Below are 17,696 nucleotides of genomic sequence, written 5' to 3'. Positions count from 1 at the left end.
TAATTTTCATGGTTGACCAACGTATACAAGATCGAGGCACGTTATGTAATTATCGAGTAAATATAAGGAGTGAATGGCACATTGAATTCGTAATTTAAATGCATAAATTTTATTGTTATTTGTTGTTTCTGAATTTATAAGGGATATGAGAAAGTATCAAACTTCGATTTGTGTTTAAAAGATTGGTATCTAGCGCTATATAACTTTTTACTTAGTGAAAATAAAATTATCGTGTTTAATTTCGATCTGAACCTTTTTATTTAGTATTTACAAAGGACGTGTAGTCTAGAAAGACAGTTTCAATATGTAATTTTTAGTTCTCTTGATTAATCCTTTGAAATTGTTTTTAAAGATTGGAGAATGATGCAATGTAGACTGTTGCAAGTGTCATGTGACTTGTTGAGGGAGGCAATTCAGGCCCGTAGCAACGGTTTCAAAAGGGGGGGGGGGAACTGCCCCCCCCAAAAAAAAATCTGACCAGCAAAAAAAAAAAATTTACTGTCCAAATCCTAGAATTTGCCAGTGCTCGACCTTACAGCATCAAAAAGTGTGTGGGGGGGGGGGGATCAGCATCTAAAGGAACATTTACTATTGCAAAATACTATACCCAGAAAAAAAGTTGGGGGGGGGGGGAGAGGCGCCCCCCCCCCCCTGCGTTCTACGGGCCTGATTCTTAAGAATGAGTTAATTTTGTCTCAGAAAAAGTAAACAAATAATCCAACTGGCAATTTGTCAGTTTACAACAATACCCCCGGGGACATTCCGTTTAATTTATCACATACCCTTGTTAATGAATCAGTGATGGTTATATCTTATTTTGGTTTCGAAGAAGATTCTGAGAAAAAGGAATATTTATGTCCATAAAAATTTAAGAGTAAAAATTCAATGAATAAGACAAGAAAATAAATACTAGTAATATGGTGTTAGCTTCGTTGCAAACAAAACCGCTGATTTATGCCTTGCCACTATCTTTAAGAAATCATATTCATCGTCTTAAACGTACGAGGCAGTGTTTTTCTATGGTGTAGGGTATATTTAATTGTCACTGACATGCATGGGATAAGAGGGCAATTTTTTTTTTTTTAAATTGAAAATCTATTAAAGGGGATCCAGACTCTGCTCTGTATATGTAAATATGGAAATACTAGATGCAAATAAAGAAATATCAGAATATATTACCCATAAGGTCAGAGAATTATCCGCTGTGTACCTTTTCGAAAAAAAAATCTGATATGCCGTTTGTATTCTTCTACCATATTATTTAAAAATATTCTTAGATAGGGATTTATCTTACGAATATTGCATCGTAGAAATCAAGCTGCAATTGTTGTGCATGGCAGACTTGCACGCTGTAATTAAATGGCCGGTTGGGGTGTGTTTTGTATGTATAATGGGGGTGGGGGTGGACATGATCCTTTCCTCCTACTTTTGGAAGGGGTTTATAAAAACTCCTGCTACTGCCTCTTTTCTTAGGTACTCCATTGTTTTTTTTTCTTTGACTTTTATACATGTACATAGCATTGCTAAAATACGAATAGAAGAAACAGACACGTATCTTTGTTGTGTATAAAGCCATGCAGACAACTAGGAACATTAAATGCTTGATACATGTATTTGAATGCTCATGTTTTCATTTGATGAAAAAAATTACTGTTAAAAAGTTCTAGTTATTATAAAACATTCATAAAAACTAATTAGCATAGTGATAAAGCAAGTGTAAGATTCTTGAAAATTATACATCAGCAGTTTGACATATTGGTGGCAGCATCGTGTAAATGTTTACAATTTGTGTATATTTCAGTAACAGTAGAAAATGACAGACACGCAAGGGCAGGGAAAGGCAGCTCCAGCCCTACCAAAGATTAAGAAACAAAGTAACAAAGGTAAATTTGTTATTTATAATGACATTATAATTAAATTGATTCATTGCATGTTGTTTAACATAGTTTAACATTCACTCATATAGAGACGTCACCGTATGCCGGTGAAGGGCTTCAAATTTAGACGTATACTCGGCACTCGGGGTCATTGAGCAGTGAGCGTTCTTTATCGTGCCAACGCCTACCGTGACACGGATCTCGGTTTTTAAGGTCTCATCCGAAAGACCCATTGACTCTCACTTCTAGTGCCGGGCGCTTGGCGAAGGTACAGTCAGTGTCAAAAGAAACATACATGTATATTTGCCACATGCTTACTAAAGTAATGTATAATCACTCTCCAAAGATATTGGTATTGGTATTGCAATGTTGGTTTTTGGAAACATTACTTAAAATTTTGAACATGTCAGAATTTTGTATCTTTAGGTCTTTTGATGAGCTATTAAGAATGTGTCAAAGGAAGAAATCAAACTCATAAACCCAGAAAAGACTGCAAATCGTGAACGAAGGAAAAAAAAAACAATACAAAAGAAAAAAAACCCTGAACTCTGTATCGATCAATTAAACCTTTTTATTTGTTTGTCACACGTCTCTTCGAGAATTTTTTCACAACTATTAATACGCCACCACTTGCCGATCGAGGGCTGCAAATTTAGACCTGTACTCGGCACTTACGGCCTGTCAGCAGTGAGGGATCTTTTTTGTGCAAGCACCTATTGCACGAGACCTCAGTTTATACGGTCTATCCGAAGGACAGATCTCCGTGTCATACAGTGGATTCGAACCCGATACATAAGGATCAACTCCTTACTCCGCGACTCATGAGCAAACGCTCTAACCACTGCGCCTTGAGGGCAACTATTCCGTAGTCAAAATGGTGTAAAACAATGGCCTAACAATTGGTGGGAAACATATCAGTCAAAATACGACTGAATGATAGGTTATATTAACAAAGGAAGTCATGAAAACGACCATTGATTTCGCAAAATGTTGACTTTTAACGAGGTAGCGGAAAGCCCTGTGACATCGACTTGTTTGTCAGTAGCCTGTTTATGTTTGAAAATTGACTGTACATGTACTCAGAACTTGCTCTTGAGTATCGAATCAGATCAGAAATATAAACACTATATGCAGGCCCAAGCCTGAAAAGCACATGTTTTGCGTCCGTATATCTGTACATCATTGAGGCTGTCTGAAGTCAGACGTTTTTGTCTTATGTATTGATACCTAGGTATATTCCACAAATACCGACTGGAAATTTTGCCTGTCATAACTCATGGTCATGCAGACATCCAAGCACTGAGTTGGGTATTTTACCATGTTTGCATTACTCTTGTTTTGTCAAGAACTAGATTTGCGTATGTGTTGATTTTGTAGATAAACCTGTTTCTGTGGACAGCTTTGAAGTACATTTTTTTAGTTGCGCTTTACATATCCCCCCCCCCAATACCCCAAAACTTAGCCAAAGAAAGTACAGACAATATGACATACATGTATATGTAAGTCTTATGAACTCGGTTCTTAGTCTATTTTAGACCAAGTTTAATATTCTTGGACATTGCTTCCTTATTTTTAGGTGGGTTGCGTAACGTGGAAAACAATAGTAGAGATGCACAGGAAGTGAGATTGACAATAGAGCGGTCAAATCTGGACTTAACATACTCCTCACCATGGACTCCGAAAACAATCCAGATGGTTGTCAACAAGGAGCTTGAATCTCAGTACAGGTATATTTCAAACTAGATTTAAAAGTTCTCTAAGTACAATTGAAGCTCTGCAGTGTGATTTCAATTAATGATGGTGTTTTTGTAGGGAAAAGAAGACAGCAATGAAGGAAGAAGGGCGGCCAGCCAGGGAGCTTCAGGACCACTTTGCGTTTATTTTGGTGAAAGATCCAAAGATAATGTCAAAGATAGCACAAGAAGGCGTCAAGACCAAACAAATAGCATTCAATGCACTAGGTTAGCGCTAGATGATACATGTATTTATGAACCATATACTGTGTCCTTGTATTAATGAATTGGTTTAATATAATTTAGATTTTGAAATACCATGCGTATAATTATTTAATTAAGACAAAAGATTTCTTGATTGATAGCTCAAATTACTTCTTAGACATAGGATACACGAAAATTATGGATCACGAAAAAGTACATATCTCTTTTTTTTCATTTTTGCAAAAATAAAGTCATGAAAATAAACCTTACATACAAGTACATTAGGGTTCGCTCTGTGTGCTTCTGTTATTGAATATTGATGAATTTCAGACATTTTGAATTGCTTGAACTGAAAGTTTATGTCTTGTGTTCAGGTAACAGTAAGCTTGGAATCTATGTCTGTAAGCATGCAGATGTTCAGCTGAAACTTGCAGAATCGTGGAGAGTTGATCAATGCCACCTTATTGTGTGCAAGGTTAGAACCATCTTGTTGTAAATGACATTCAAACAATTATACATATAAATTATGCAGGGGTTTTATGAAATAATAGAACAAAGATGTGATGTTGATTTTTCTAACCTTGATACTATAGGTTATGTATGGGAAATGCAAATTGGTGACTCCACAAACAGGCACAGAAATAGAACCTACACCCAACTTTGACTGCCATGTTTCTCAGGAGAAACCAAATCCTAACGATTCCTTTAATCTACAGATCACAAAGTCTATGGTAATTATAGAGAGAATTAACTAAATATTACATTTTTTTCCAAAAGCTGATTTGATACTGATTTGCATTACCGAATCCTTTTTCCTCAATAATAAATAAATACCTTAGTACAAATATAGAAATTATTTAAAGTATCTTTAAGAAAATTCAATTAAGAAACATTTTGACAAGATTTATTATTATTATTTCAATTCTTATATAACATTGATTTCCCAATCAGTATGTAATAATAACTTTTTCTGTCTCTTAGGTATACATGTACGAATACAATGAAGATTATGAAACAGTTGACAGACCAAAACACTGTGTACCTTATGCATTTGTAGTCTATGAAAAATCTAGAGATAAAAGGTTAAGCTCTGACACAAAACCTATACAGTGGGCATCTAAACCTAAACCACAGACAAGCTCTCGTCCATCATCAGGAAGAAATGAGGCTTTGAGAAAATCTAACAGAGAAGCCTTTGAGAAAAGAGTTGCAGGGTTATATCATGCCCCTCCATTCCCTCACTTGTATATTCCACCAGTGGAGAATCGGATGATGAGTCAACAGGGACTGCTTCCCTTACCCATTGTAAGGCCCTCCATATATAGTGTCCATCAAACAAGGCAGGATCCCAGGGTAAGGTCTGCAAGTCAAGACGATGATTCTTCATTAACTAAATCTGTGGAAGAATCTACTGCAACCTCCAAATTGATAGGAGAATCTACTGCAGCCTCCAAATCAGTGGAAGAATCTATTACGATGAAACAAGTAATTTCAGCTCCCAAGACCATGGAAGATATAGACACTGTTCCGTATAGCCCTGGTAAAGACCATGAAGAAAATGGCGAAGAGTCCTATGTGGATGCCATTCCTACACCTGAGAGGGAATTGGAGGAAAGCATTATTAAAGCATCATTCAGAAAAGACACTCAACACCCTGAACAAAACACAGAGGAGAAAGTTGATCTTTCCATGCTTAATGCAAATTCTGACCAGCTTGAAGCAGTTGTGAAACATTTAGAAGCGGTATTAAAAAAGAAACAGGAAGAATTGATGATGAAAGAAAGCATGGTGCACAATGATAAAAGTTATGAATCTCAATTTGAGAATGAAGAAATTTCTCAGATGCAAGACGTTGATGAAAGAATTGTTCCTCAGGTAGCAAGTGCAGAGGAAAGTTTTGTCGTGAATGACATGGGAGACATTGATGAAAGAGTGAGATCCACTTCTAGCATGCAAGATGACTCTTGGAATACAAATTTTGCAAATGCATTTGGATTTGATCCAAGAAATATTCCTTTCAAGAAGCCTATAAAGGACTTACCTAAAGAAAAGAAAGACAATAAACACAGTAGTGACATAATTAAAGAAGTTCCTATGGATATCGATTCTGACAATGAAAGTAATCATATCAAAAGTGCAAGCCCACCACAAACAAAAGATAATGATTCATCTCAAAAAGAAAAGACAGGAAGAAAAGTATCATTATCGGATTATAAAGCTAGAAGAAAACAGACATCACCTATTAGGCCTAAAGCAAATGAAACAGTAGGTAGACCAGAAATTCTCAGCAACAAAAATTACCAAGGAAAAGAGACAATATCTTTATCTCCTCAGATAGCGACTTCTACATATTCTCAGTATTTAACTGAAGAACAAGCTAGGTATTTTCAACACTCTTATCCACACCAACAAAACAGAGCAATGGAAATGGGACACTTGAAATTTCCACCTTTAGCTCACTTTCCTGATACCTCATCCAGTCAAATCACAGACATTCAAAATTCTCAACTGTTGGGCCACTTGTCTTCCAATCTTCAGATCAGCAACAACTCTTTACAATCTCCTACAGCAAGTAGATCTCCTGGTTCAGCTGGTAGTTCTCATTTTGGAGGCTTTTTCCAAAGGTCTCCAACTGGTCTTTCTCCTGGAGCATCATCAAACCAGCCAATTGGAAGTATTTTACAGAAAGTAAATGTGGATATCTCAAACATCAAAAACATTTTACAAAGCATAGCATCACCAACAACATCGCCAACCGTCAGTCCAGAAAAGAATATTTGGTCCTCTGCTCATGAAGATGTTCCATGGATGCAGTTGAAAGAGGTTCAGCGACAACTTTCATTTGAAGAAAAACAGGCAGAGTTGAGGTATGATGCCTATAATTTGACAACATCTAAGCCTGATAAACCTGTTGAGGATGACGACGATACAGATTTTACTTCTCTCATTTCAAAAATTAAGAATCTACAGCAAGAGATTGATCAAATTAAAAAAGATGAGAAATCAAAAAATACAGAGTGGCCTAGTCCATTGAAAGCAGTGAAAGAACTTGTTGATAAGAAGTTGGAGGGTAGCAAACAGGAAATACCCTCTGTTAGCAGAGGTGCAGATTTACTACAAGATCTTGAATATTTCCAAGAAGAGAACAAGGAAGGTAATGATAACCCAAAGAAAGAAAATGAGGTTATTGACCTAAGTGGAGATGGAGTAAATATTCCTGGGTTTGGATTTTCCGAAGAAAGCCCAGAGAAAAACTATCAAACACCTATTGAGCACATTGAAATTTCAAAGGAACCAGTTATAGAGACAATCGACCTTTGTGATGATGAACCTGATCTGCAGAATGATGAAATTCCACTTAAAGGATCACAAGAAGAAACAGTGGATTTATCAGACAATCATGATAGTGATGATAACTACCTTGTAATATGTGATCATTCACCAGAAAAAATTGCTGAATCAACAGCAGCAAAAACAAATCAAAGTTTAGTTGGCTTTTACAAGGATACCCTTGTTGATGACGAGAAAGCAATAAAAGATATGCAGGAAAGGTTTCTACAAGCGGAAGAGAATATACATGTATTTCAAATGCCAAAGGCCGTTTCTACTCCAACAAAGCATGCAAAGAACAATGAAGGAGAGATGAACGTGGACAATGATAAAGATATTGGTTATATTTCTTGTGAAGGTTCATATACATCAGAAAATGATAGTTCTCCTGTCAAGCAGAAGAGAACATTAACAAATAAAGCTATAACTGACGATGGCAGAAAAACTCCAGATGAATTGGGTTTAAAACTACAAGAAAATAGTGCAGAACTACATTCAAAGGTAAGTCTTCCTAACATGAGATTTTTCAAATACATGATAATGACGAGAATATTTTGTAAGTATAAGCTGCAACATATTCATTGATTTGTTTAGAAAAAAAAATGTTGAAGAAGAGATGAACTTTTTAAGGTATTTAGATGGTATGTGCTGAATATATGTATGAGATAAAGATAATGGTTTGATAAGAAGTAAAGCAAATCTTTAACTCTTTTTGTTACTCAGTTTTGTTTTGATAGGAAATGATGCACACATATTAAATGCACATAAAGTCTATTGTATAGGGTATGCATTGCATTTATACAGTAATACAGCAGATTTATAATGTGGATAAGAAATGAAGAAATTGTAAAACAGTTTTTGTAATTCAGAAAGGTGTGATTGGAAATGTAACATACCCTGTACATGTCACACATTCGGTCAATGTTCACCTAAGTCACCTTTGTCTTCTTAACAAATATATATATGTTGATAAAAGAAATCCCCTATTATGGCCAACATGTGATGTCTCTATATTTCTGAGCAAAATTTAGTTCTTTTATGATCCAAAATCGGCATCAGAGGTAGTAATTTACACAACTTGGAAATGTCTGCATATTGATTTGACTAATTATTGCCCTGTCTTCATAAGAAGATTTATAACTTATAAAGTTTCCCTTGTTTTGGCCCCACACTATCTTTGGAGGTCGTTATATAAACCTCTGAATCTAGCCTTGAGCCTTTGAGTCCACATAGAAGATACTAGTACCTATTGTGGCCCCGCCCTACCCCAGGATGCTTCCACATAAGTTTCAGCTTTTCTGGCTCAGTGGTTCTTGAGAAGAAGATTTTTTAAAGATTATTCCTATATATTTCAATGTAAAACTTGGATTCCTTATTGTGGCCCCGCCCTACCCCCGGGGGTCATGATTTGAACAATTTAGAATCTACACTATCCCAGGATGCTTCCACATAAGTTTCAGCTTTTTTGGCCCAGTGGTTCTTGAGAAGAAGATTTTTTAATGACCCCACCCTGTTTTTGTCTTTTCTTGATTATCTCCCCTTGTAAGGGGACTTGGCCCTTTATTTTAACAAATTAAACTCCCCTTCACCCAAGGATGCTTTGTACCAAGTTTGGTTAAAATTGGCCCAGTGGTTCTTGAGAGGAAGTTGAAAATGTGAAAAGTTTACAGACGGACGGACGACGGACAACAGGTGATCAGAAAAGCTCACTTGAGCTTTCAGCTCAGGTGAGCTAAAAACCAGAGAGCTGAATTTGGTTGGGAATTATTTCTGTTTGTTTGTATGTTGTTTAACGTCCCTCTCGAGAATTTTTCACTCATATGGAGACGCCACCACTTGCCTGTGGAGAGCTGCAAATTTTGTCCTATACTCGCACTTACGGCCATTGAGCAGTGAGGGATCTTTTTCGTGCCAGCACCTACTGCGACACGGGACCTCGGTTTACACGGTCTCATCCGAAGGACCGATCTCCACGTCCCACAGTGGGATTCGAACCCGCGAACGTAAGGATTAACTCCTTACTTCGCGACTCTAGAGCAGACGCTCTAACCACTGCGCCACTCGGGCGACTGGTTGGGAATTAAAACAAAGTCTAGTTTACAAAATAATTGTCTTACGAATTTTACATATTAAGTGATTGAAAAACAATACATAAATATGTAACTATATGATTATTGAATGATAAAAATCAAAGTAAAAATAACAGAATTAGTGTAAAAATAAATGGTTTATGTTACACAAGGAAACACCATCCAAGTTATCAACAGTTACAAGCTCAACAGATTTATCAGCTAGGAGGAGCCCCTCTGAAATATCATCTAGCGATGAATCAAGAAGGAAAGCTCAAAAAGCCAAAATGAAAGCATACTTGCTGAAAAAGAAAAGGGGGATGATTGGATATACAAGGAAGAGAAAACGGAAAAAGAAACAGGCGGAAGTGGATGATCTTATTAGTACGACTTCCTCTGACCTCCTGGATGTCAGGTATATAAGAATTATAGCAAAATTTTTTTCCTTATGTTCAATAATTAAATTTAAGCTATTAGAGGATGTTTCTTTCCTTGCTTGTTCACGTACAAGAGATTACATTATATATGAAAAATAAATAAAACATAACTACTTTAACTTTTTTTCTGAATGATTCATCAAAGCTATGAAATACAAATCTGTCCACTCATTTATTCGAAGTTTTTTTTTTTTTAACTATTTAGCGAATCTTTGAGTTTGGATAGATTTTCTGGTGCCCTATCTTCAAAATCAAGAATGTCTTCACCTCTCGATAGTGTGCAAAAGCTGAATACTTTGCTGGTAGACTTGGGAGTGAAACACTGGACAGATGGTTTGAAAGTCAAAGAACTGCAACCAGTTGTCTACTTAAGAAGGGTAAGATATATGTATATTGGGTAGTAAAGTCTAAGCTGTACAGAAAATATTAAAATGTGAGGAATATAATACCTTCTTTTTCACTTCTTAGTGCGATGACCCAAAATCAGTAACATCAAACCAGCCTTTGACAAGAATAAGGTTAGAATCACAGACATCAGAAATATTGCCTGATGTGGACAGTCGATTTCCTCAGCACAAAGATGACAGAGTTAAAGAGTGGATTGAAGGAACAAGAAAGAAAATAAAATTAACATTGAAAGACCAGCAAGAGAATGAAACAGAAAAAGCACAGAGTATTCCTGTGCTTCATACTTCAGAGAGAAAAGTTTCAATACCAGTTTCAGCAAAGCCTGAACAGAAGAAAATAGATGATGTTAATTCCAGTGAAAAGAGAGACATAAAACAACAAATATTACAGCCTAGTCAAATTAAAACGGAGCCCTGTTTAAAGCCAGATGCAGTCTCAGTGACTGTTACAGGAGTGAAAATCGAAAATATACAAACTCAAGGGCAAGTTAGGAACATCTCCCCAATCACAGTTATTTGCTCTAAACCGCCAATAATAGCACAAACGAGGGTACCTTCTCCAGTCGTTACTTGTATGCAAAATGCAAATATCAGTTTTAAACCAATAAGTGTAACTTCACAAGCACAGCAATTAGCAGTTGCACAACAAGACTTGTTTACTCCGCGAGTCGTTAGACTTTCATCGAGTGCTCCATCTCAACACAGCTTCGTAATTCCCACGATAAGACCCGAGTCAGAGTTTCAACAATCAACAACCAGATTGGTGACCTCATCATTCACAAATCTCTCGCAACAGGCACCTCACCAGTCTGTCAATCAGTTGACACCTACCTCATACAATAGCAATCTTGCCAACCCATCAGGACTCACAGGAGCTTATCATGTAATAAATCCCATTTCTTCAACTCCTCAAAGACCACCTGTTGCACATCCATCTCCATGTATTCAGCAAAGTTTAACAGTCCAGTCTTCAATTTCTCCTTATTTATCTTCAGTGCCCCATCTCTCAGGGGCTCCATTAGCTGTCTCTCAAGGACAATCAACAGTTGTCAATACACACCCAACCGGGCAAAATGTTTCATCTCAAGGAAACACACTTGTTGGTAATATTTCAGTACGTCCTCAGAATGCCCATGTTTCACCTAATGAGCAGATACTACAGAGCAACTTAGTACAAGTATCTAAAACATATGGTATTAATCCTAACTTTCCACCACCATACAGATACACGTCTGCATCTCAGCAACCGTTTTCTATCCAAAGATTTCAAACTCCAGTTACTCAATCTGTATACCAAGGTTCTTATCACCCTCTGCAATCATCAATCCAAAATCCTCCTCAGCCAAATCTACAAAGACCTTTGTATACAAATCAACCTCATCATCAGCAATTGAACCAAAGAGCAACATTTCAACCTGTTCACCTAGGAATTGCAGATAACCAGGGAGTACCGCCTCATCCTGGTCTTCAGGTTGTGCCACCACCACCAACTCCCCTTTCTCAAGTTACACCATCTCAACCTATTCATCAGAACCCGTCTTCTTACCCTAAAGCATCCTTTGGACAGGTACCTGCATCATCCTCATCCACTTTAAGTGCAACTTCTGATACTACGGCTGCAAAAAGGAAATCTACAGATGTTATGGATTGGTTTGCTGAGAAATTTATACCAAAGAAACATGTGAAAGAGAGTGGGTCAAGCAGCTATACTGATACATATTCTGATACTGATTCTAGAAGTTCGAGAAGATCAAGATCTCGAAGCCCAACTGACACTTATACTGAATCATCACTATCCCCAAGCCCACGGAAAAAGCGATCCGATTCTTTTTTAGTCTATGGCTGCCAGCAAGGAGCTGGCAGAAATGAAATGAATACGAATATGAACGATGGAAGTATGGTTTCCCCACAAATGAAAGATAAGTCACCAGAAAGAGTGAAGTATTCACTTGTTTGTGACGAAAAACGACATTCACCAGACAGGAGGAAACTGCCTGTAGAAAAACAGAATTCTTCAGAAAGTCGAGGAACAGTGGTTGTAAATAATATGAATGGGAAAGAACGGTTAGAAAAGAGTCCAACAAGGATTGACTCCCCATGTAGTCCTGTCAAAGGAAAACCTGTTGAAGAAAAACCCAAACCAACATTTAGAAACACTTTTAGGCAAATAACAAATAATGTGCAGCAATCAGAAAAAGAAATTGCAGACACTCCAGCGAGTCCCGACAGTGACACTCGAAATGTTTTATTTGAGACTCCTGCAAGTCCCGAGCAAGAAACACCAGCAAGTCCAGATCATAATGTTTCAGAAATCCCACAAATATCTTATGAAATCATTGAATTGAGCGAAAGTCCAGAGAGACCTACAGATGATGACAAAATTGATCTTTTTGATACTTCAATCGATAGACTTGATCGTAAACGAGAAGCAATCAGAAAACAATTGGATGATTTAAGATCAAATTCAAATTCGCCTCGGGTGATCAGGAATGTTGAACTGAAATCCAATGACTTAATAGAGATTTCTGATGAGGAATTGGAAGAGGGGGAAATAGCTGATGAAAGTAAACGGAAAGAAAGCGGTTCTGATATTGACAGGCGAGTTGTTGCTCTTCATGGAACTGAAGATTCCAAAGATAAAATTTTGAGCAAATATCATGAAGGATTAAGTGTGACTGTAAATGCTAAAGGAAAACCAGATCAAGGAGATAAAAACAAAATTATGAAAACACAAATGTATGACATGAATAATTTTGAAAAAGTGAATGAAAGGGATAAAAGCTGGTCTTCAGATGATAGTGATCGTGAAAAGGACAGAAATAGTCGTTCAAATAGGTACGGCTATAATTATAGGTCGTCAAGAAGAGATCGATATTCACGCAAGTCACATGAGTACAAATCAAGATATAAGTCACGAGGTCGAAGTTCAAGTAGTGATAGGAAGTATAGATCACATCGTCGTAGCTGTAGCACCAAAAAGCGATACACATCTCGTGGTCGGAGCTCCAGTAGTGAAAGGCGATATAGATCACGTAATCGAAGTTCAAGCAGTGAAAGACGGTACAAATCACGTGGTCGGAGTTCAAGCAGTGAAAGACGGTACAAATCACGTGGTCGGAGTTCTAGTAGTGAAAGGCGTTATAAGTCACGTGATCGCAGTTCCAGTAGAGAAAGACGACATGAGAAATACAAGAGATCCAATAGATATACTTATAGAGATTATGGCAGTGATTCTAGCGAAGGAGCAACCAAGAAAAATATTAACAGGGATAATTCAGAAGACTTTGTTGAAGCTAGAACACTTCCGAGTCAAAGCGAATCGCGCAACAAGGATGAAAAGCTCCAAACAGATAAAGTATCAAACGAAAGGAAGAAATACAGCACCTCAGCGGCAGCAAGTGCTTGGTCTGAAATGTTACGACAAAAACCTACGAATATTGAGGTCATTAAGGGTGACAGAGGAAGTAAAGATATGCCTATCTCAACTGAAGACGACTTAAACGTGTACAAAGAGCTAAAAGAATATTTAACGAATAAAAACACTGATGCTAAATCAACCATCCAAAGTGGAAATAGGCAAATTAACGTATCTGATCAGGCTAAAGAAGCTAAAAGTTTTGTCCGAGTTATTCGAAATATGACTTCTACAGAGACGCTTAAATCTTGGGCAATCAAGGAATTTAAATTTAATACAGAATCCGAATTTGATGAAATCGCCTCTCAGATAACTGTTAATTTGGACTTGGAGATAGCGCAGTTATCGAAGTGTCAAAGAAAAGCAACCAAGGCCAAACTACGGAAAGAAGTCGAAATTGCAATGGAATCATTGCGAATTGAACGTCTTGGCGCAAACCATTCATTTCCCGCTTCTTCGGCAGAGAGCGTTGTCAAAAATGACAGGAACGCATTACAAATCAGACCTTTTGAGCCTTTAAATATAATGAAAAATTTGATAGAAAAAGAACTAGAGATAGTTCGCGATCATCTGAAGAAACTGTGGCATTCCACACAAGTGTTGATTGATGCTTCACATCCTGGTTCCTCGGGGGCCCCAACCATTGATAAAAGTGCCCATTTATTTTCAATAAGACAGGACATGCAACAAATAGAAACGGACCTAGTTCAAAGAATTACAACGTATGGGGCGCATTACGGAGTACCAAATCGCCGAGTACCAAACGATTTATTGACCGATGAGGAGAAAAATAGTCACTTCTCTGAGGAAAGTTTAGTACTGGTATTGTCCGGCTATATTCCCTCAAAGGCTTTTCAAAAACTCACGGCACTGCGAGAAAAACTTGAAAACTCAAAGAAAGATATTGCTAAAGCAGAGTCATCGCAAAATAAAGAACAGTTAGTTAGACTGAGAATGGGTAAGGAAGAGATTCACAGAGCCAGAAAGGCCATGATGTTATCCTTCACTGGGCCTCTATCAAAGAAAAGGATTCAAAAGATTAAAACCAAGGCAAAGTGTTACAGAAACTGCATAGATTATTTTAAAAAGGAACTGGGTGAATTTGATGCAGAAACTCACCTGAGGTACCTGATGATATCCCTGCAAGATCTGGATAAACACTTCAGTTTATTAACTCAGTTACAGGTGAGGAAGCTGTTTGATAAAAAGATATATCGTATGTTATTGTCATTATATGATTTTTTTTTCTTTTTCTTATTCGTTTGAATAAATTTTACATTTTTTTTTCTAGGAGGAACAAGAAAAACAAAAACAAGAAGAAATAACTCAGTAAGATTCAAACATAATCATTTATGAATTTTTAAAAATGGCTGACATTTGACTGTACCTTTTTGTGTGTGTGTATATATATATATATATATATATATATATATATATATATATATATATATATATATATATATATATATATATATGTAATGTCTAACAATTTAGAGACATTCATCTGAAGAAAAGAAGAGTGATGGTAGACAAATTTCATGATAACTTTCGATTTGTCGACAACCAGTTGAACAGCATGTTTGCGAAATATCAATTTACGAACCCACACGTGTTGCCAGCCATTACGGATGTTTCCAAAAAGATCAAAGAAGCCTTGGTGTTAATAGATGCCGAGAAAGACTCTAAGAACATATCTGTTAACACCGTTGCCCAGTTAGAGCAAATTCTGAAATCGTGCCTAACTGGCTACGAAAATGTTAAACAACAAATAGGTAGGCATTTTTAAGATGTTACAACTTTGTTTTTAAGAGAAACTTTGCAATGATAGAAAAGATTTAGATATTAGTCAACCATGATTTTTTTGTTCTCAAAAATTTGATCTTTTCATGCAGTTGACCTTGAAGTGAGTATTCGGTCACATTAAGCAGAATGATAAATATTTTTGCTGTCGCATACATGTACCTTCGTTATACCAGCGTTTCTTCTATTGTGTATCGTGTTGTATTGCAATATTTTTAATCTGTAAATTAATGAAATTAATCCTAACTACAGAATGTTAGGCAACAAAAAAAGGCAATTGATGTTGTAGCTTTTGTAACTCTTTTTTAAATTCTCCGGTCTTTCTACCACTGCCCTCCTAATGTCTCCAGTTTAAATATTTAGCAGTTAAAGTTTATGACAACTTCAGCATGAGTATTTGTGTGTTGTACATTTGTGAATACACTAAATAATCTGTTATTTCATAAAATTGAATAAGACAATAGTTTTAAGCAATTTTGAAAAAAACAAAAAACAAAGCAACCTGTATTTAAATTTTAACTTAGTAACTTAGTGTCTTTTCCCCCGAACTGATAATGTTAAAATATCATAAAAGAACCGTACTATATAATTTTCACATAATGAATTCATTTTGCATGATTAGGGTCTGTTGTTCTTATATTGTAGTTCCTTGTTTTTAGATATTATAATAGCATAATTAAAGCATGACTTAGTTCTTAGAACTAAGCACATTAAAATGATCTGATATGTTACCGACATACATGTAGTGTAATTATTTAACCAGAATTACTGAACTTTTTAAATTGTAATATTTACTGACAAATCACATGTGCATCTGCCATTAAATTTCTCATATATATCAGCAGTTACGAATAAGTTAAATCCATTTGGGATATTCTGACATATGATTACGAGGGGTGGGGGCTATACCTGTAACACAGAAATAGATAAAACATATATATATATATATATATATATATATATATATATAGATATAGATATAGATATATATCGATTTCTCTACTTAAATGGGTATATCGACGGACAGAATGGATTGCTAAATAATAAGACCAGTCCGAAACAAAAAAGATTCCTTATTTGCAGATCTTTTTAAATATAGATAATAATCAATTTTCCTTTCTTACTTTTTTTTTTTACATTGCTTCGTTAAAACACAGCGATATGTAGATGAAATACCGTAGTTCCCACAGACATGTACGTGTAGACTATACGGTATGATAATAATTCAACAATTACTACTCTGTCTTTCTAGAGGTGGCATAATTCGAGGTCATTAATAACATCAGCATTCTGTTCTTCATATTTTTTTTTATATATTTGCAGAGTCCTCATTTTGTGTCGTTGAATTTACACTTGCCTTGTAAATTGTAAGTTTGCATTGAATTCATTTTGTTTTTTAAATATATCTATTCTTATAAAAGTTACTTTCAAAGAATATTTGGGGCATTATTGTGTGTACAGATGCAGCAGTCAGTTTTGTAACTAATGTTGTGTTCTATAATGTAAAATATTTTTTTTTACAAATAATCTTTGCTGTGTAGTAGTGTAGTAATTTGCAAACCGGCCAGTTTTATTTTAATTAGAATTTTGCAACTGTAAAGATGCGATGTGTTATATTATAAAACAGTTGTTGTTGATTAAAATACGTCGTATCAGAATGAGTTTATATTTTATATTCTGTAGATTTTCAACCAAAAAAAAAATTGGATGGGGTAGAAACGGTAACAAACTTTCCCGATTTTTTCAAATGTAAAACTTTATCTCAATTTATATTTTGCTGTTTTTTTTAGGTCACCTGAGTAAACTCAGATGACCTATTGCTATCTGTTTTCGTCCGTCGTCGTCCGTCGTGCGTTAACTTTTGAACATTTTCAACTTCTTCTCTAGAACCGCTTAACCAATTTCAACCAATTTTGACATATAGTATCTATGGGTGAAGGGGAACAAAAATTTTGAATTTCATGGTCCCGGCCCCCCTGGGGCCTGAGGGGTGGGGCTTAAACCACCAAAATTGATGCAATCTTCAAAATTCTTCTTCTTTACTCCTGGACAAAATGTTGGCATGGTTGTAATAAGCATTGGGCCCTCTACCAAAATCGTGAAATTCATGACCCCAGGATCAGGGGTTCTGGTGCTAGGGCGGGGCCATATAGATCATATAGTGAAAGTGCATTATTTCTTTGAAAATCTTTTTCTCTTCTCCAGGGAATAATTTAAACAAACTAAGTGCATGGTTATGATAAGAAATGATGCCTTTTCCAAAATTGTGAATTTCATGGCCCCTGAGTCAGGGGCTCTGGTGTTAGGGCGGGACTCTATTGATTATATAGTGAAAATGCATTAATTCTTTGAAAATCTTCTTCTCTGCTCCTGAGTATTGTTTAAACAAACTAAATGCATGGTTATGATGCACAATGATGCCTT

The 17,696-nt window shown here is 36.2% G+C and overlaps 3 protein-coding genes across 3 annotated transcripts in view; 2 read left to right on the top strand and 1 right to left on the bottom strand.

Moving 5' to 3' along the window:
• The window catches only part of LOC133197422 (ribonuclease 3-like), a 141,340-nt gene that overhangs the window by 35,342 nt on the left and 88,302 nt on the right, over positions 1-17,696 (top strand). The gene's annotated exons all lie outside the window — the stretch shown is intronic.
• Positions 1-17,696, bottom strand: part of LOC133197424 (geranylgeranyl transferase type-2 subunit beta-like) — a 163,952-nt gene that overhangs the window by 101,122 nt on the left and 45,134 nt on the right. The window lies entirely within an intron of this gene.
• On the top strand, positions 1,804-16,152 carry LOC133197420 (uncharacterized). Its single transcript, XM_061333446.1, has 12 exons — positions 1,804-1,883; positions 3,454-3,604; positions 3,690-3,838; positions 4,189-4,289; positions 4,408-4,545; positions 4,796-7,645; positions 9,387-9,628; positions 9,856-10,027; positions 10,119-14,657; positions 14,764-14,801; positions 14,967-15,244; positions 15,365-16,152. The coding sequence occupies exons 1-12, from the start codon at positions 1,814-1,816 to the stop codon at positions 15,394-15,396; spliced, it is 8,760 nt and encodes a 2,919-aa protein (XP_061189430.1). The 5' UTR covers positions 1,804-1,813; the 3' UTR covers positions 15,397-16,152.

Source organism: Saccostrea echinata, unplaced genomic scaffold (assembly GCF_033153115.1).
Source record: "Saccostrea echinata isolate AGI-Se365-2 ecotype Australia unplaced genomic scaffold, CSIRO_AGI_Sech_v1 ptg000030l, whole genome shotgun sequence".
In the NCBI taxonomy this organism is placed as follows: domain Eukaryota; kingdom Metazoa; phylum Mollusca; class Bivalvia; order Ostreida; family Ostreidae; genus Saccostrea; species Saccostrea echinata.
Note: the sequence above shows the minus strand (reverse complement) of the source record. Positions and strands in the feature narration are given on the sequence as shown.

Bases quoted from the DNA above. Each gene is read 5' to 3' on its own strand.
- LOC133197420 (XM_061333446.1), top strand. From the start codon at position 1,814: ATGACAGACACGCAAGGGCAGGGAAAGGCAGCTCCAGCCCTACCAAAG. The intron at 4,546-4,795 runs GTAATTATAGAG...TCTGTCTCTTAG, and splicing joins TACAGATCACAAAGTCTATG to GTATACATGTACGAATACAA. The intron at 14,658-14,763 runs GTGAGGAAGCTG...TTTTTTTTCTAG, and splicing joins GTTTATTAACTCAGTTACAG to GAGGAACAAGAAAAACAAAA.